Below are 20,589 nucleotides of genomic sequence, written 5' to 3'. Positions count from 1 at the left end.
GTTACGCTCTGCACGGCTGCTCACACATAATTGTTTGGGAAAACTAACACGTTCCATTGGTTAATCACTTGTTGCCCTGATAAATGTAATTAATTATGGCAAAGAATTATTTATGAATGCAAAAACAATTTGATAAATAATTAACTTTAACAAAATGAGTCACTGCTAATTGTCTTCTCAGCGGTAAGGAAATCATTTCATTGACTAATAGGCAGGGTTGGGCAAGTTGTAATCATCAAAACTATAATAAGTTATTTTACAAACAAAAGGATTATCTAATTATTTTTAATTATGAGTGGTTCCTATTCTTTTCTGCGTGTGAGGTACACATGGACCACAGACTGTATTTCAATTCTTTCTTCACTTTAATAAAGAATAAATCAATTCAGGATACATTTTAGGGTAACAAAATCATTTTATTGTGTACTCACAATGAACATAAGTATTATTAGTTAATCTCTAATAGTGACCTTAAATATGCCTCGATTCAGCTGTTATTTGACCCGCCCTGGTGCTTCAATCATGTATTACAAACATCCAGTGTATGGCTTCATTGAAACAGCTGCCGTGTGACAGTGATGTGAACTTTACACCAGAATGGTTCACTGCTCTTAATACAACATGGCGGCGTTCCCCAGTCCAAATCCTTTAGGGCCGAAGTTTTTGGCGTAACAAACTGAAGAGAATTTTGAAAAACAAGAATAAGTTCAAGTTATACCACAAATAAAAATGCTTCCTGTTCTATAAAAAAGTTGTAGGGTTGTAACTGCCATTTTTATTTCTGAAAAACTAGACTATTTTCATCTAAAGTAACAGACAGAGAATCAGCACTTTTGAAACAGGGCTGAAACAGGTGTGTGTGTGTGTGTGTGTGTGTGTGTGTGTGTGTGTGTGTGTGTGTGTGTGTGTGTGTGTGTGTGTGTGTGTGTGTGTGTGTGTGTGTGTGTGTGTGTGTGTGTGTGTGTGTGTGTGTGTGTGTACCTACCTTTACAGTACAGCTCTCCCTCCTTGTCTGTCACTGTGGTCGAATCCAGACTTTTAGCACACAGAGCGCAGCGGAAACAGGTTTTATGCCAGGGCTACGCACACACACACACACGATTATTATACAAGTATTGAGTAATATGTAACAAAAAATAAAGGTTAAGAAATACTTTCTTCTAAACTGAACAAACTTGATCTTAAAACCTATAAACTTTGTGAAGGTGACACTACAGTTAGCGATGTAGGGCACCTTTTTGATAACTTCAAAATGTACATTTTCAAACACAGTTCAAACTGGAGAGTACATAATAACAGGACATTTACAATTTAAGTTGTCCAATTTTAAATGAATTGAAAGTACATTTAGTCATACTGGAAAGGTAATGTGACCATATCCTCAGAGGAAAGGTCAGGTCATTAAGGTCACAAGGTTTTATGTTATTGGGTCCTTAATGATCTGCAGTTGATTTCATTAAATATCAGGACCTACAATTTTGTTTTAATTGTCTAACAGTCAGGTTGGTTGTGTTTTAGAAGTGTTCTAGCTTGTGTGTGCAATAATGTATTTTGGGGCCAGAATGTTTCTGTTACAGTACGAATGCATCATGATTGCACATAACCAATTGTCCCATTAGTATAGACTTCTCGTGCTGGCTCTTACAAATCCCTGAACTGAGTCCCAGCTCCGTCAGCATCTCATTACCCCATCATGGCTGACAGTGTCTGCAGCTGTCTGCACTCACTCAGCCAATCAGATCGTCAGCCTTTGGGAGTTCATTGCCTTCAGTCTCTGTTTGAGTGCAATGACTTTGCCACAGAGTTTCTGCTAGAGTTTAATGATTTTTGCTGTGGTTTTGGTTCCTGCCTGCAACTGCCCAGTAAGTAGAACTTTAGTTAGAAGAGCTACTGCCTTTTCTGTCTGTCCCTAAGCAAAGCTCCTTATTCTCTGCTCCTGTTTCACCTCTTGTTTGGGCTCTAAGAACACCTTGGTAGTTTTATGGACAACAATTAAAACACTTTTTAAAGAAGCATCCTGTCTGTGTGCTAGTGCCACAGGACAGTAACAACAACAATGAAGTATAATCCGTAGAAAAAGGTTGTATAAATACAATTACAACAGACATAGTACTGCTTACCTTCCCTGCTCCCATCACCTTCTCTGCTGCGTAGACGGCTTTCGAGCAGCGAGGGCAGCGGTCTGAACATCCAAACTTCTGGGAGGATTTATTCTCACTAGAATTTGAAGAAGCTGGTCGTGGTTTAGACCTAGAAAAAAATAATTTAAAACAAAAACATTTGTAATGATCTCTGGTCACTAGAGTTTGACTTTCGTACTTGTAGTTTGATTATTGTGGGTTTTTGATATGTTATATACACCATTACTTTTATATATTCACAATCATATTCAATAGTTTTTCACTCATGCCAGAGTGGAACTTTCTCTGAAAGAGCAGTAAGACATCATGGTAGCTACACTAAAGCTTTATTTACTTGTTTTTTCCTTAAATGTAGAAGATAAACAACATTAAGTTTAAGACTCAAACTTTTCTGCAGCTGTGTTTAGAACGGAACCTTCTTCATACTGGAGAATGATACATTTAACATAGTTTGACTTTCAATCATTTAAGGTTTAGTTCTCCAAAAATGATGATGGTGCAGGTTGAAATGTTACGGGTGGATATCTTAAATAATGTGCCCGTAAAAACACCTATGTGGCTCAACACCATTCTCTCTAGATGTGGGTGGAATGACCCTTTAATGAAAACCCAGGCTCCTGTTTCTAACCGCAGTGAACACATACTCTTGAGGCTGCAGGCCGGCATATCGAGGAGGGTCTGAGCTCAGAGCTCCAGCTCCCTGCCCGTATCCATAGCCTTTTGGCCCATATTTCTTGCCATAGCAGGACTTGCAGTAAATCTCAGACTCATGTGCTGCAACCGTGGTGCTGTCCAGCCCTTTTCTGCAGCCCACTGTGTGAAAGAAACACAAACATACTAGACATTTGCATCATTTGTTGTCTGACCACAAGGCTAGGGAGAATGGATTCAGTTTGCCTAGCGGGGAGTGTCATGGAGGAGTCATGGAGGGTAAATACAGCTCCCACTTAGCTGGTTTTATCAGTCAACAGTGACATTACACAAAGACAGATGTCTTGTGTTTCTATTTGTAGGAAGAGGAGAGGGTGTGAGGTGAATGTTTGAGAAAAGATGAACACTTAGCATGATGGTTGAGCTAATAGCAGGCTTTTAGAGCTCCCACTGGAACAATCCAGCAGTCACACAGACTCGCATGTTACCAGCTGGTGGGGGTTTGAAGAAAGCAATAAGAACATGAGGTGTGCCTTGATTAGACAACTGCAGCTGGTGAGGGACAAAGGAGTAAGAACCTAAACTGTATCACAGCAGGAGAAATTCAAGTCATTACAGACGGTCAAACCAAAGGATAGGAGGGGGAACTGCACCGTCCAAGAAAGGCTATTCAATAACTAGAACAGGTTGGATGAGGAAAAGGAGATGTCTATAGAGTACATGTAATTAATGAGAGAATATGGCCAGTGCTTGTTTAACTGTGAAAAGAAAAGAGCCGCAATAGGAGGTTGAATTATAAAAAGAGTGAGATTATTTTATTAAAATATAGAGATGGGGGGAAGGGAAAGAAATAGCAGTAACAAAGCCAGGAGAAAAGAAAGGAAGTAGGCAGATTAGAAATACATAGATCTTTGAAAGAAACACAAAAGAGACAAAAGTAAAAAAGAAGAGGAAGAAAAGAGACAGATTTGAACACGATGAGAATGGAACAAATAACATTAAAAATGCGAACAAATAAAACTAAAAGCGGATTTACTGAAGAAGAAAGTGATCAGATAGAGGCTCATGTGCTGCTGTGAGTCTTCTGACAGTGCAGAAGCAGATGGCCCCTTGATGTGTCAATAAGAGCAAATGGGACGAACTGAAACAATGTTACACCGCTCTTTACTCTGCTGATCTATGACACACTACACACTGGTCCAGCAAAGACAGGGGCTCACTGCAGATGAAGCAGGTCTTATGGAAGCTCCGGCCGTTACACTGGACCTCCTCTGCATGGTACACTGTCTTCTCACACGCCGCACACTTAGCTCCACCTCCCAAGTTTGGCATCTTAGAAAAACCAAATAAAACAAGCTTAGAGCTGCAAATAATTACTAATTTCATTGAAGATTACGGACTCTCTCAAATGTGAAATAGTCTAATAGGGCCTGACCAACCAATAATGGTCATTAAAGATTGTTTTTTGTGTAAATCCTTTAATCAAGTGAAGTATGCCCATAATATTTCATCATAATGTATCTTAGTGTCTTTGAATCCCTTATTATGTCTGACCAACCAACAAAAACATTCAGTTTATGATTATATGAAACAGCAGAAAAACAGATTTTTCTTTTACATTTCAGAAGCTGAATTGAGAGTGTTAGGCATACTTGCTTATAAACATTTTTTGAAGATTTATCATAATGTTTTAAGTACATTTTATAAAGTAATTGTTCCATCTCCAAAATAAGAGATCTGCACCACCAGGATTGTGGGTTAAAAATCTAGCCAAAATAATGCTTTCAGAGTTAAAATTGAAATCAAAAATAGCATATCTTACCATACCATAAATTCTAAAAACCTAACCACACCTCAGTGATGTCTTGACCTCCTGTGACTTTGTCTTTCTTAATTTCCAGTCTGATGATTTAAAAGTCTCTTACAAACATCAGTTTGAAAGCTTCTCATCTCAATTTGACTCTATTGTCAGCCGACATTCCAGTTCCTGCTCATACCAGAGGCTGCCCATCACCTCACAGGACTGGAATGTGATATTCTGGGAGCAGAGGCTTTTATGGGACCTCAGATAGACAAAAGACGCAAAATAGGCAATGTACGATAAAATACATGTAATTACATCTATGAAAACTAAAATAAAGAAACATTAATTAGCCCCAAGTTGTACCCTAACTGAACTACGAACAGGACATTTTAAAAATAAATGGGTCCTTACCTTGAATCACGGCCTGTGTGCTTCAGTGGCAGTGAATGCATCCCAGGCGGTTTATATACTGCCTGTCTCGCCATCACCACAGTCCACTGGTGACGCTAAAATGACAATATCCTCCTAAAATAACTTGTGACAGAGCAGAGCCCTCTGACCCTTCATCACTGAAAGAGGTCTGAACATCAGCCAGGCTAACATTTGTTCTGGACTCACAGGCAGACACCGGAAACTCTAAACAGAACTCTAAAGACAGCTGGGAGCAGGGAGTTATCCACATGGTTATGGGATTATGTATGACGGGAAAGCAACTGCATATCTGACTGTGATTACATCTCTTTAGATACATGAGTGACCATGTGATGGCTGCTCATGGCTACACACCAGAAGGCAAAATAGCTTCTTGGTTAAATAAAAACTGTAGTTTGTTGTGGGTTAAATGTTAAGGTTCCTCCAGAAGAGAGCCAGTGTTGACACCTAAATCAAAATGGTTAACCTGTATGGTGTCCATTTTCAAAGTTGTCACATCCAAATTATGTTTTACTAGGGGTTTAACAATCCATCGATCTGTATTGATTCAATGACCAATGAATCATACTCCTAAAATATACTCTGATACATATCAACTCTAAGACATTTCTAGACATAAATATAAATATATATTATTTTTTATTTTCATCAAAAATCAAAGTCAAATCCCATTTGAGTTATTTTTGATTAAATGTAACATTTTGTCTCATTAATACCAGCCCGCTGAATTAAATTGAATCAAATGTGCATCTTGGCAGACTTTTCTAGTTTCACAAAGAATTGACATATTGTATCGTGAAGAGACTTGTGATTTACACGCCTAAATTGTAAAGAAATATTTTAGCCATGCGAGTAAAACATGCTGTTTTGTGACCTCTGAATCACCTCCCACATCCATTTGTTCAGCTATTCAAATAAAAGGTCAAACACAATGGAAAATGTATAATCGGGTGAGGAAATAAACAGCTTTAGTTGTATTTATGGTTGAAAGTGAGATGTAGGGACTTTCAAGACGCATCTACCTTTAAAGATTTAAATAATACTTACAACTCCCACTTACACTCAAGAGTTTAAATTCAAGACTTTTGATAAAAAACTGTTTTTAATGACAATTTGCTGCTTATTTGCATTTGATACGATTGTAAACGGGGTCAACCTGTTTAGTCAAAATCATGCAATGTAACCTAGAGCACTGGGAATTAGGGATCTGTATTTCAAATTGTATAGATCAAACAATCGTAGTAAAAATAATAAAGTTTCATCTTCAATGATAATATTGGTTTGTAGCATGTACTGATTCCAATCCCATAATATTGTATCACCGTAGAGACGAAAACGGAGACCAACTTCACATGATGTTCATAGAAAAATGTATTAAAATTCAATTAACATTTTAACATTTAACAAGACAACAGATACAGAAGGTAATTTCCTTATAAATTAAACTTTTGAAGAAGTCTGATTAGTCTTACAATCTCTCATATTCTTACCAGGGGTAACATGTACATATGTGCAAAAGTCTTTGCATTAGGTTTCACTTAGAGACAAAATGATCATAAAACAATGGTTCCTAATCATACTTGTCTTTCAGTCAAACGTCCATCTGACTTAAGTGTGTTGCCCTTTATAGCATTGATTATTTTTGTACTACTCTTGGTAATTTGAAGAAAAGGAATTGGTGTTCACATCACCAACTTTAGGAGAAATAACTCAAATAAACAAACAAAAAAAAACAAGAAAATTCAATCTCTATCAAGTTATGCAGAATAAAGTTGGGGCAAAACTGTTTTGACCAGAATGACAATAATGTTCATGAGTTTCTGGTGAACTTTGTTTCAAAAATGAAAACAGTAAGGCTGCTGTGAAATGTTCGGAGGTAATGAATACTGTGAAATGCTAACCAGACAGAAGATAAAAGGTCACCCAACACAAACACCACCCATACACACACTCAAAGTACACACTCGTCAGAGGGTTTCAGTCTGGGCTCTCAGGACTCCTCAGTGGCAACGTCCAGCTTCCTCTGAGGGATGTAAACTGTGTTGGGGGCCAGTTGTCCACCTGGGGTTACCATGGCAGCCAGAGGGGAGAGGTGGACCGGCGTGTGGAAGAAGCTGTGCTGGGGGAGAGCCGTCCCTTTGGGGGTGGTCATCAGGGGCTGCGGGACAGATAGTGATCGGTGAGGGTTTCATCTTAAAGGGTGAGTTCAAGAGAAAATGTCCCTGCTCCAATGCTCAGATCTCAATGCAATCAGTTTTCATAGGAACTAACTTCTCCTAAATAAACGTCTGCAATGAAGTCTGAAGACCAAAAACTATCCCCATTGCTACACTGGCTCCCACGCCTTTGTTGTTGTGGTATGTGCGAACATTAAACAATACCAGCAGATGGGATTTTATGTTGTTTCAAGGGCAAACGGCAACATATTTATCTCCCAACAGCTATTTGCCAAGTATTTCAAAATGTGTGATCTGTAAAGTAACATGTTCAGAACTTCCTATCTTCACCTTGAGACGATAATACAAAGTTGATTCCCTTTCGTAAAGTTTGTTCAGTTGGGAGAGACAGATTTTTAGAGATTTTCCCTAGTGTCAAAATGGTTGTCTCGTGTGTCGCAGACTGGGGTAAAAACCCCATTTGAACGACATATTCTGAATGCTTTTCGATATAAGGCCACATTTGTTATGTTTAAAATAAATATGTTATGGAATATGGTTATACTCCAGATGTTATCCAAACACAAGCATTAGTTGTTACCTGTTGTAGACTGAACAGGGTCATGGGCTGCCCTGACAGAGACTGCTGCACCGGCACAGGGGACACAGGTTTGATGAACACCATGCCTCTCTGCTGCAGAGCCAGAGGGCTGGCCATGCTGCTGACACCCTCTGGGGTCTGGGGGGCCGCAAAGGGGCTGGACCCTGAGATCAGGCCCAGGTTCTGCAGGGTGAAGTTGAGGATGGCGGGGCTGGGGCTGTGGAGGCGGTGCGCCTGCTGGGTGGTGAGCGGCGAGGCGGCGGCTGGTTTGTGAAGACGGAGGCTGGTGGGGGTCGTCTCCTGGGCTAGGGCCTGTCTGGAGCCTGTGGACAAAAACAAATGTGTGAACAATTAATATAGACCCTTCATTTAATCGACAGTTATTAGCAGGTTCAATTTGAGCAATACAATAAAGAATCTTAGATGCATTTCACAACAAAAGAAAGCTCTAAAAGTAGGGAAGAATGATGGTCTATGCTAGGAAGATAAGTGTAAATATAGAACATTCACTATTTGGATGAATTAATTGTGATTTAACAATCTCCGGTTGAAGCTGATTAAATTCTGTAAGATCTTTTATTTCTTACGCATTTGGACGATTGGTTGAACTAAAAAATGGACTCGTATCAAGAGTAGTCTAAAATCCACCTTTCATGACGTGTTTACCTGCAGTGGGTGTTTGGTAGATGTAAGCGGGAGTTAAGGCCTTGTTGCTTTCTCTCCCTGCATCTTGGGCTTCCCTGTAGCTGATGAGGGACTGCTGGGAGATTGGGATCAGGTATCCGGCCGGTATTAAAGTCTTGACAAGCAAAAAAAAAAAGTCAAACTTTGTGCAGTTGAATTGACAAAAGCAACACATCTCAGTCTCTCTGTGTATTTTACCTCTGTGTGGAGCTGTCCCGGCGTTAAGGGTACGACCCTGACTGGTGTTAACCCCGCCTCGCTGTCTGAGTATGCTGTCCTGTCCTCTTTGTCCAGGAAGGTCTCCAAGCTTTGTTCTAGTGTCTGATTGGCTACAGCACCACCGGGGGTGTTGACAAACTCCGGGTCAAGGTGGAGGGCGCGAGGCGAGGGCCGGTTTAAAGGCTGAGTGCCGCGCCGGGCCTTCAGACGGGCCTGCAGGATCTCACACAGCTTTGGAGACGTGTCCTAAAGGAGGTCAAAGGGAAACAGAGAGGCGGGGGAATAATCTGAATTAGGGCTGCCAAAATAATCACAATTCGATCAATATCGCAATATGGACTTCTTCTAATATTCAAAATCGCATGGAGCAGAATGTGTAAACAATGTGTTAAGTATTGTGGCCTAATATAGCAGCCTAATAATTGTATTCTACAATCATCAGAAAAACATCTTTATTTGGTTGTGATCTCCTTAAGTACCACACCATGATTATTTGAATATAAACTGTAAGGAGAATTTGAATATTCTTGCAATAATGAGCATTTTCTACAATGTCAGGAATCATATCGCAATAAGAAATCTCAGCCAAAATATTGCAATTAGATCATTTAAATTGAGCAATGCTAGCCCCTCTAGTTTTTTATATTTTGCAGAAGTCTTGCCATTTTCCACAATTCCTCAACATCAGAGTGTTGTACAAATGCACCGTTTCGATGGATTGTATTGGTATTTACCTTAAAGTTGGGGTCTGTCCTCCTGGCTTTGGATGGGCTGCCGTCTGAGGCTGAATCTGAGCGCAGCCGTTTGAGCACTAAGGGGCTGACGTCTGACGCCCTGAAGGCCGGCAGACTCTTAGCGGTGCCCTGGCCCGTCGGACTCTGCCCTGTTTTATCCTCAAAGGTCATGGAGCGCACGGCCAGGCTGGTGGGCTGCGGCCGGACCAGAGGGTTGGGCCTCGGTGACGAAGAGTGCAGGTACACAGCGTATGGCATGCCCCCGCGCTGCTGGGGCAACAGGACGGGGATGAGGGGGGAACACTGCGCTTGGATGTAGGCGAGGGAGCCTGTGGATAGGGCTGTCAGAGGCGTGTGGGGGGTGAGGTGGACGGTAGTGTTGACTGTAGTCTCCTGGGTTGGAGTTTGAAACGGTGCCTGAGGCGGCTCCATTGAAACAGAGGAGGGGTCCAGCCTCACAGCAGCAGGGAATGCCTCGGCAGCAAAAGGCTTTGGATCATCAGCTCCAGTCCTGGAACACAAGCAGGACTCTCATTTAACACTTAATTCATTTAAAATGATACAAATGAAAGGCTGTATGGTATCCATGATACATTCAATCACATGTTGGAATCAATGTTTGTCTGAATGGGTTACAACTTTTTCATTTTATGCGTCTTCACAGTGGTCTTTTATAAACTTTAACAACAACACTCTGATAGAGGAATTTCAACTACCTCTTAAACAGTTTAGTCTAAATGGAACCAAACTTACGATGACTCCTGGTTGAGCTCAATCTGACAAATAGCAGCAAGTTGGGCCATTTTGTTTGGGAGTTCAGTGTTTGATAAATCACCTGAGGACAGAAGAGGAAAAGACCGTCATCACACCACTCATAAAGATATGTAACAATAGTAGCCTGGTCTGAAGGAACATTTTCTGCACTCACTGAAGGCGCCTTTGAAAGGACTGTTGGGGGCGGAGTTGATCTTTCTGCGGTCGTCCTGAATGCTCTTGGCCAGCTTTATGAGTGAGGGGTGTCGGGTGAAGCCACGTTTGGCTCCGGGAGATGAGAACAGGTTTTTGGCACAGTTTTCTAGAGCACGGGGCTCCAGTACACTTTTTTTCTTGGTTGCGCATTCGGATGTGGAGCTCTCCAAATCTGAAACAAGAGTTTACTGTTTAGTCCGTGAAGATCTGAGATACTAATTTAACTTACCATCAGCAGCACTGGCAATCATTATTCAACAAACTGAGAGTCCTGAAATATATTTCACAGGAGTCGAAGCCTTATTTCCTTTTAATTAAGGACCAAAATATAAAGAATAAAAAGGGAAAAGAGGTCAGATGATACCTTCAACTTGTGGGAATTCTTCTGGGCCGACCCATTCAAAGGCGGGCTTCCTCCCCCTCTCTTCGGTCACATGGACTTTCTCAATGAGCTTCAGGCTCCGCAGCACATTAGCTATGTCGTACAGCCGACGTACTTTGGCTGCAAACACATGAAACAAACAGAACGATTATATACTACACATACAGAGACACAGAACATACTGTTACAGAAATACAAAGAAACCCGCATCTAAAGAGGTCCAATGTCTATTCCTTCTCACTGCATTCAAAGTTTTACAATTGCACATACATTCTAAGATTGGGAAATATGAACAGCATGGAGTAGATGTTTACAACTCTCCAAAAGATTTCTATAGATTTACGATGCAAGAAGGTCTCTATTACACATTAGGAAGACGGTGAGTTGGCAAACTTGCTGAAATATCAGTTTTACCAACCCTGCCTATAACTGAGATACAGGTGTTATTCTCACTCTTGAACTTGTTCTTGTCTTGATCCACGCACTGGTCCTCTCCGATCAGGATCTTGGCGGCCACGTCCAAACTGACCACACGAGGATTAGACACCAGGAAGAGCATGACAAACTTCTGGCTCATCACCCTCAGAGATTTATCCTTCCTACTGTTCACAGAGGCTGGACAGGACATACAAAAAGGGGATTTAGTTAGTTAGATTACTGTGTCACATACCCAAGAAAAGTAGAATATTTGACAGAACTCCAGCTTTTTTGTTCAATTTAAGGGTTTTTCAAGGATTGCTTCTCACCTGCTTTGAACTCTACTCCTGGAAGCTCCACAAAGAAGAGCTCCTTCTGTCCCTGCTCCCCGCTCTCAAGCTGCACCACCTCCTCGTTCTCTTTCTCCTCCCCGTCAAAGTCAAACTCCTTGTCCCGGAGACGCTGCCGGATGTGCAGCATCTGCTGGCCGTACCTTTGCTCCTCGCCCACCTGCTTCAGAACGGCCAGAGTCTGGGCCAGTTTGGTCCGGCCGTGCCACGTGTAGCGGTTCTTGGCCGAGCGGCTCACCATGTGCAGACTCTCCAGCACGTTCATGATGTCGTAGATGCGCCGCCGTTCTACACCTGGGTAGAGAGAAAAGAACGTGTTTCAAGTTAAAAACTGATTAGGTATCACAAATAGTTTAAACTGCAGAAATTATTACTTTAAATGGGGGGAAAACACAATTTCAAACCTACTACAACTATGTGTACACTGTGTCCAATTGCAACAAACTTCAATGCTTCTGTAAATCAGAATATACCAGACATCACAATTACAGTCAATGTGGAAAATGTAATTAATGTTAGCATTGTAATAGATAGAAGATAGAATTGGGAGGGATGAAACCCTCTTTAATGGTCACACATGCAGAGCACACAGTGAAATTTCTTCTCTGCATTTAACCCATCCTAGTACCAGGAGTCTAGTACTAGGAGCAGTGGGCAGCTATTGTACAGCGCCCGGGGAGCAATGGGAGTGAGGGGGGAAGGGGGGTGTCCGGTGCCTTGCTCAAGGGCACCACAGCAGGGCAGGAGGTGAACTGGGACCTCTCCAAGTAGAAGTCCACACTCCATATTTAGGTCTGGTCGGGGACTTGAACCGGCGACCCTACGGCTCACAGTCCAAGCCCCTACTGACTGAGCCACTGCCGGACTGACTGAGCCACTGCCGGACTAACTCCTGAATTCAGATATCATGGCATCTATGTCACAGCCATAACTGTATTATTGCTGCTGTTATAACAGTATTATTATGATATTTAAATAAAATTGACCCCTTTAACTACATTGAAACCTAATTGCCACATCTACTACAAAGAGTTATTGAAAGCAATGATAAGCTGTTGCGCTCATAAAGCATTTATTTTGATATTAATACATAATCCTCTACATCAAATATTTGCAAGAGAACACATACTGAGCTCAGTAGCCACATCGTCCAGGCAGATGTCGTTGTTGAGGGTAGGGTTGGGGTGATCCGGGTATCGGGCGAGAAATTTGTGACAGAGCAAACCCAGGCTCTTCTCTTTCCTGCTGATCATTTTCCAGTCTCCATTTTCCGATTCCTACGGGAAGACAAAAAATAATACAAGAGATTTTTGTAACGCCTTGACTCATCAGAAAGAGTTGTGTGGTAATGTGAGGAGATTTATTGTACCTGTGAAGGATCAAGACCTTCCCGCCCGTCGTTGTCAACGCACAGCTCCTTCTCTCGGTTCCTGATTTCAGGACTAGCAGCACTGATGAGCATTTTCAGGTTGGAGGTGGGCGTCCAGGGGTCAACAGAACGTACTTCCATTCCCTTTTTAGGTGTAGTGAGGGGACCCATGGTCAGCTGGTTCTCCACGGAGACGGCACACTGACCAAATGATTTCTTTGGAGTATTTATTGTAACCGTTGGTGCTACAAAGCCTTCATCCTAGTCAGCAAAAAGAGAAATCAAAAGACAATGATTAAGATACAAATCCATCCATTGCCTATTGATATCATAAAAAAAACAAAATGATATCCGAGACACACTCAGATTCCTATGTACTCACTGACCTTAGAATGAGCTTTCTGGGTCAGGGATTGAGATTCAAGCGCCATACTTGAAATGTTCCACCTTAACATAAGAATTGAATAAGTATTATATTAGCTACAGTAAACTAGGCATTAATAAAAGGATGCAATCGTCAAGAGATAGTATAAAACAATGATTGAAACATTTGCTCTTAACACGTTTTGGATATAGTGACATAGGTAAAAAATCATAGTGGTGTTCAGCCGTATTAACTATGATTAATTTAGCCAACTAACATTAATACGTTCCATATTAACTTTAACAATACTGCTATTTAAGTTTTTACATATTATCAGAACGACATCCTTACCGCTTTTTCACTGAAATATATGTGTCGAGTACCAACATTGTTAAAGCAGCGGGAGAAAAGAGAGCGAAACTATGAACCGGTGATTTCATTCGATTTTTTCAATTTATCACCTGGTAAGAATAAATAAAAATCTGTTTAAATCTAATCAAAACACCAGATTTATATTGGCGGTAACTGACATGCATTCCATCGAATCGCGGGGCCAAACGGACGCAGAGGGGCCGCCCTTTTTGCTGAAAGCAGCCAATGGCAGCGTAAAGGAAGTGGATGACTGTCCCGCGCAGGTAAACTGTTTTTTGAAATCCTTGGCGCGGAACGTCTGTACGGTATCAGAGGCTCGCTTTAACTGTGATACCTACAGGGCTAAAGTCTGAATCATTACTATAAGTTAATGTGCATTTACAGGGTGACTTGTTTAAAATGCGTAAGGCTTCCCCAACGTAAGATAATGTTTGTGTCATGTAGCCGGCGAACGCCCGCCGTCTGGATATCCTTATAGCTAAAAGTTAACAAAACGTTGTAAAACCGGTATACCCAGAAGCTTCATCCATTCAATGCTTTGTTTTAAAACACACAGCAGCAACATTCGCTAACATGTCTATCGAGTTAAGCAGTTTATAAGGAGGAGGCGGCAACTTAACCTAGCTTAACCTTAAACCAAAGCGTTGGATAAATAAAACGTCTTGGGACAACGTACACACGTTTGCATTATCAAGCACACATTATGCTATGTTCAAACGTACCCCAAATTCATGAAATAAGCCTTGCTCAGAGCAGGAAACGTCCCATCTTCACAGCAACGTTAATGTTTTGTCGATACCAGTTGGGTGTTTCCAAAATATAAATCCGGGTCCTTAATGTGGATTTTAACAGAACTCCATACGTTTCCGCGCTAATATAACCATTAAAAAAAACACCCAAAGTGGAATAGTACACAATGTGCGAAGCTCTTGTTTTTATTTCCCCTCCTGATAGTAAGCAGTAGCCTCTTGGTCAACTTTACTACAGATGTGAAAAGTTTTGGTGACCAGAAGTATTTGGCCCGCCCCAGAGCCCTAGAGGAGCATCGCGCTGACGTCAGACCACGCACTTCCGCCTGTGGCAGAGCGGAAGAGGAAACACTGTACACGTAGCTCTAATCTGCAGTGTGTAGCATCAATGCCTTGTTTAAATATTGTAAATTGCTTTGGATAAAAGCGTTAGCTAAATTAATTGCAATGTAATATAATCTATTTCCAAAAAAACCTGAAAATATATAACACAAAGAATTATAGCATTAATAAAGTGTCCTAGTGATAGGGGCATCGAGTTCACGTGTTAACCCTATTTAGGCCTACCTGTAGCGTCTTCCAAAACATGGTATTTTAGAATACGTTTAAGAGGGGTTTGAGTATTCATCACCAAAAGCTAAATTAATTTAACATTTTGTTGTATTTATTGTATCGCTGTTGACAGTATTTTCAGATTTCTGGAGGGATACAAAAATATATCCAAATTCTCCTCTGTAAAAACCTTTGACCCTCATATGTCAACAAAATTATATCAACAATTTAAAACCGGCGTTATGAATTTTTCAGATTTCTTATCTTGAAAATGAATACAAATGAACTTTTATTTAATAAAAAAATGACAAATGTTCTCATTTAAAGTGGACCTATCATGCTATATTTAAATGATATATTGTAGGGCCATACCTATATAAGGTATATTTATACGTTTCTGTTTTCAAAATACCAAACAGATCATGCATTTTAGCCATGCCTCATTTCGCTCTATGTGCTGTTTGCTGTCTACGGGTCTGATTCTGCTGACCACGCCCCCCTGCAGGAGAGGTGAGCCATGCTCTGATCAGCTGCTGGGCTGTCAGAAGAGGGGGAGAAAAAGAGATCTCCGTCCTCCGTGTTTTATTATATAGAGTCGTTATTCATTTGTTTTAAAGCTCAATAAATAACAAAGAAGACCTTTGACCGGCACTTTTCTAATTTTGTCTGGAAGATTTAAACTTTAACGGACATCTTGACCGGCGAAAGTAACTGAAACTGAAACTCTGCCGCACGGTCCCCTTGTTCCTTGGAAGAGGCGGAGAGGTGGGTGTTTGTCATCTGCTGGTAGACTAACCGGAGAGATTTACAGTGCTTGCCTCAACGGGGAGGGATTGCATTGAATTAAAGCAGCGGGAGCAAACGCTTGCCTCGGGGAGGGAGAAAAAAAGCCACAGCGGAGAATAAACAGAAGGGTAACCATGGTAACTTTGGGCGGGAAGTCTTCTTCGCTGCTTTTGTGGCAGACTACAGCGCCACTTACAGGCCTGGCATATGTACTACAGCGTCTCCAGCACTTTCGAGCGGCAATGGCCGGCCGTGGCCCAGCCCCACATTCCCCTGATAGGTGGAGAGTTGGCCCAATAGCCGTAGCGCCACTTCTGTGATGACATAGAAGTGTTCAAATCTGGATCAGTCTGTATCAGATCCGTTGCAGCCCCTTTTTTAGAGATTTGGGTATGGAGGAAAATAGAGAGGGTTGTGTTTTCTGACACTTGGTGAGTTCCCTGGAACACCGGGGACACATATTCATGTATAAAAGACGTACAAAAGTGCATTTTGCATGATAGGTCCCCTTTAAATAACATTATTATAAAAATCAACAAGTTCATGTCAAAAACGTTACACTATCCACCTGTTGTCTCCCCTTTACCAAGAGGGACCTGTGCAACATTGGCTTAGCTCCGTTGACCAAATGGCAGATGTGAAAAAAGTAATTAAATGTCACATGTAACAGCATCATAAACAATACAGCTATTAGGCCCATACTTTACATGACCTGTGATTGCTAAATCAGGTTCTGTGCTCTCTGTCAACACGTGATGGCTGTGGAAGATTAAGGCAAGGCAAGGCAAGTTTATTTATATAGCACATTTCAACACAAGGCAATTCAAAGTGTTTAACAAAAATGAAAGACATTAAGAGCATTAAGAAACAGTGCAGCAGAAACATATTATAAAATGGCATTTTAAAACACTAATTTAAAAGCAAAGATAATAAAACATGAATAACACAGGTACATGAATACAAGTTACAGTGCAGTGTGAGATATGAATATATATATATATATATATATATATATATATATATATATATATATATATATATATATATATATATTAAAAGCAGCGGCAAAAAGAAAAGTCTTCAGCCTGGATTTAAAAGTAGTAAGAGTTGCAGCGGACCTGCAGGTTTCTGGTAGTTTGTTTGTTCCAGATATTTGGAGCATAATAACTGAACGTTGCTTCACCATGTTTAGTTCTGACTCTGGGGACAGAAAGCAGACCAGTCCCTGAAGACCTGAAAGATCTGGATGGTTCATCGTTTAGCAGTAGATCAGAAAATCGTGTTTTATTTAAGGAAACATTTAAACGCATAACTTTATTTGTTCTGCTTAAAAAAGCCATGTTGATTTATACATGCATATTTTATCGAAAGTCATTTTAGTTGCCATAACCCAACAATTATACTTTTGTTTGTTTAGAGCCTTGAATTTCTGTTTGCAGTAAAGTCGGGCTTGATTAGATTACTTATAGAGTTAATATCTGTAAAGATGATGAGAAAATGGAGGGGTGCTTATTTAAAGTTGAATAAGCAAGGAAAGCAACAACCCTGCCCGAGGTTCCTCCAAATGTATACAGAACTGCATGCCAATGATTTTTGTCCATTACACTAGTAATGTGGCCTGTTATTGAAGATGATAACCACCCTTTGTAGGCTAAGAATGCTGGTTGTTAAAGGGCCTCAGTGTGGGCACAATGAAACTGCCACATCTCTTATGTGTTCACTGTGGCAGTAAAGGCTCCACAATGCTTTAAATCATTTCCCTGAAAGAGCTGGACCAAGCCCATATGTTGCATCTTTAATAAAAAAAAATACTGAAACGATTTAATTATAAATGTAGTTTGCAATTTTCTGTCAATCAATTAATTGTTTTCAGCTCTAAATAAATCTAATTTCCCCATGCTGTTTTTGCAGAGACAGACTGCTTCCAATTAAACAATCAATCAAATCAAATCAAATGAATGTTAAATGATTGAACAAAAATGAATCAAAGCATGTTACGGCTTAATTGGATCTCAGTGTGAATTGGATAATCATTACACATTAGTTAGAGCTAGGGCCTTGATGAATAATCCAATTGTAATTGATTTTAAGTGCTGTAGTGGCTTGTTTAAAAGTGAAATGTGTCTTTTAGCCAGAAGATGGCGGTAGATCCCTCCTGACGGCGAGGAGTCGCCATGGAAACCGACAGGCTCCTTCAAGGATGCTGGGAGAGTCTGAAGAAGCCAGTGACGTAATGTTACGGATGTGAGAGAGAGAGAGCGAGTGGGACCCTGATGCTGCCTTCAGTTTCTCCTCGTAAATCATACTACCCACTCCGACTGGGTGAGAACAGCGTTTTATTGGGTTTTGATAAAAAAGAGATACACAAAATAGAAATGGCAGAAAATAAATGTTTAATGTATCACAATGGCCAACACATCTGGCTTGGGCCAAGGAATATTTATGTTGGTTAAAGAATCAGTTTAGAATAACAATAATATATAGCTTACATTTACTTTTACTGTTGTTTATTGCACAGCTGTTTACATTGTGTCACAATATATTCCTTTTTATATCAACCAAAGCCTATTTTGGTTTTTCAATTATTGCACTAATATATTTTCTAAAGCATTACATGTTTGTACCTGATATTGTATCTTATTCTGTACAGCTTTTTATTTGTTTTTTGCGCCTTATGTTAATCCGTTCTTGTTTTATAATTTACCGATACTGCACTGTATACAGATGGATATAAAACAATATATATTGGATTTTCCCATATCTTATTGAAGGAGGTTTACATTTCTATGCTTTATACCTCTGCCTTAGAAGTTACAGATCATGTACAGGTACATCCTATATTAACAACGTTTTTTTTGCAGCTCGTTTCAAATACGGCACAAAGTGCTTTACAAAATACAACGCTCTAAAATAGCCTCATTAAAAGAGACCACAAAGTGAAAACTTAAAACAAAAACAACACAAGTCACAAAAAGGGGTGCATAGGAGAAACCCATTGTAATGCAAGTGACAACGCGATTTTTCCGACAGCGCCTGAATGCAGCAGCTGGCTGCTCCGCTGCTCGCAGCCAGAGGAAAGGACAGCACTGTGCACGAGGCAGGGACCATCTCCACCGGGAAGGTGAGGAACAGAGAAGTACGGGGTGAGCATCATTTTCTGACCACAGATACTCCTCTCTAATGGGCATTTCTCCTCGCAGTTTATTTGTTGTTCTTTAATTTAGACAACAGAGTTTCCATAAAGCTCAGCGCAGCAGCCTATGAGGGCTCGCAGACTCTGCTGTAGGGAAGGGATGCTGCAGTAGCTGAAACCTTCGGCAAGCAATATTTCCCCAGGTTATAACTCCAGTTAATGTTTGTCTGTCTGTCGTCAAATGCATGTCGAGGAGCCGTGTTTGATACAATGTACAATTGCGTAGCAGATAGCAAGTTTGTGATCACGCAAAAAGTTAGCTAGTGATTAGCGTTAGATATTTGTCACGGTGCACACCTGCAGCAATTAGCTGGCGGTCAGTTCGTCATTAGGCTACTGCCACGAAGGAACTATTTCCTACACGCAATACATTCAACTTGTACCTCACAGCATTTGGACAGACCTTCTTTGCAAGTCAGGAGGAACTTTAAAATAATGAAAATATGTTTATCAGAGTTTGTTCATAGAGTCAGTGTGTAGTCTCTTTGCCTGCATTTGGGATGTCTGTATGAAACTGAATTTGTCTCTTTGACACCAATGCTTCAATTAACCTCTGTTTTTTTCCTCAACAAACGCACCTGTTTGTTGTCAGGATACAACAATTGACCTTTGAGCTTTGAGTTACACCAGCTTTTACAAATCTGCCTTCTCTGGGCATTCTTTCTGCTTTTTTCCATATTGGTAGTATGCATCTGCTGGAAAACTGAACTCTTTTTGCTGCATTGAAACTGAAACCTGCCTACACTTTCTCCCCCAGTGGCAGACAGATCCAATCTCGGGCAGGAGACATTCATGATGATCACATCCTCCAACAAGATCAGGTCTCCACGGCAGCAGTGATGGTTTTGGGAGAGAGATCCATTCTGGTTATCTCCGGTTCCGGTTCTCTGCCCTGATGCACCATCAGGCCAGCCCCTCGGGACCAAGAAAGAGAAACCATCAAGGAACAATATGACTGAGAGCAGGAGTGTAGCTGAGGTTGGATCCTCCCAGAGATTGGGTGTCATTTTTTTAAGGAAGCAAAGTTGATGGACAGACAGTTTTTCCTATTTTTCTGGATTGACGACAACTGGGAACCAACTGGGAAAGGGACTTGAATACTTTGAGCAGGTTGCCCATTGTTCAAGTTGGATATTTTATCTGTGTGGAGAGCCTGAACAGTCACTCACTTATGGGAAGATGGAGGCAGGAGCAGAGGCTAGTCCACCACAGCACCAGAGGAGGAAACCTGTGCAGCACGGCTTGGAGGACCAGAAAAGGGTAAGTGAATGATCCTATTTTTCTTCCAAATCTACCTGTCTGCTCACTGCTGTGGGATTGCTACCACTTTGGTGAGGCTGAGCAAGTGGACAAGCATTTTTCAGATGAAAAGTTTTTGAATGTTGACCGGTGAAGATGGATAGGTTGGTGCATTGGAGATCAATCGGTAAAACAAAACTAATTCTACTTAACTTGATGAAAAGTGGATGTTGAAATAATCTTTCCTGGTACATATAAATATGTTTCTGATGTTTTTAAAACATATCCTGACTAAATGGTCCACAAGAAAAGATCAAAACTATTTGTCTCATTGCAAAAAACAAAAGCACCTTTTTACTTTATAATTTCTCAAAGTCTTGGATGACATTGCATTGTGACCTAGTCTGACCTTCATTAGGAACACC

General features: G+C 40.8%; 2 protein-coding genes across 3 annotated transcripts; both read right to left on the bottom strand.

Moving 5' to 3' along the window:
- Nucleotides 1-83: 83 nt before the first annotated feature.
- Nucleotides 84-5,035, bottom strand: csrp3 (cysteine and glycine-rich protein 3 (cardiac LIM protein)). The gene is made up of 6 exons (XM_034116623.1): nt 5,008-5,035; nt 4,013-4,124; nt 2,786-2,954; nt 2,121-2,250; nt 986-1,079; nt 84-676 (listed from the first exon to the last, which is right to left on the bottom strand). Exons 2-6 carry the CDS (start codon nt 4,122-4,124, stop codon nt 612-614), a joined length of 570 nt encoding a protein of 189 aa, XP_033972514.1. The 5' UTR covers nt 5,008-5,035; the 3' UTR covers nt 84-611.
- A 1,346-nt stretch (nt 5,036-6,381) lies between these two features.
- e2f8 (E2F transcription factor 8) lies at nt 6,382-14,678 on the bottom strand. 2 transcript variants are annotated; one of them, XM_034117078.1, is made up of 14 exons: nt 14,368-14,678; nt 13,296-13,356; nt 12,910-13,170; nt 12,670-12,817; nt 11,520-11,834; nt 11,227-11,388; nt 10,756-10,893; nt 10,351-10,563; nt 10,176-10,257; nt 9,423-9,933; nt 8,668-8,934; nt 8,452-8,584; nt 7,786-8,108; nt 6,382-7,186 (listed from the first exon to the last, which is right to left on the bottom strand). In XM_034117078.1, the coding sequence occupies exons 1-14, from the start codon at nt 14,376-14,378 to the stop codon at nt 7,019-7,021; spliced, it is 2,793 nt and encodes a 930-aa protein (XP_033972969.1). In that variant the 5' UTR covers nt 14,379-14,678; the 3' UTR covers nt 6,382-7,018. The 2 variants fall into 2 exon arrangements, with proteins under 2 accessions (XP_033972969.1, XP_033972970.1); XM_034117079.1 differs by lacking the exon at nt 13,296-13,356.
- Between the last annotated feature and the right edge of the window lie 5,911 nt (nt 14,679-20,589).

Source organism: Trematomus bernacchii, unplaced genomic scaffold, assembly GCF_902827165.1.
Source record: "Trematomus bernacchii unplaced genomic scaffold, fTreBer1.1, whole genome shotgun sequence".
NCBI classification, from domain to species: Eukaryota; Metazoa; Chordata; class Actinopteri; order Perciformes; family Nototheniidae; genus Trematomus; species Trematomus bernacchii.
The sequence above is the reverse complement of the archived record's forward strand: the minus strand, read 5'-3'. Positions and strand labels throughout refer to the sequence as shown.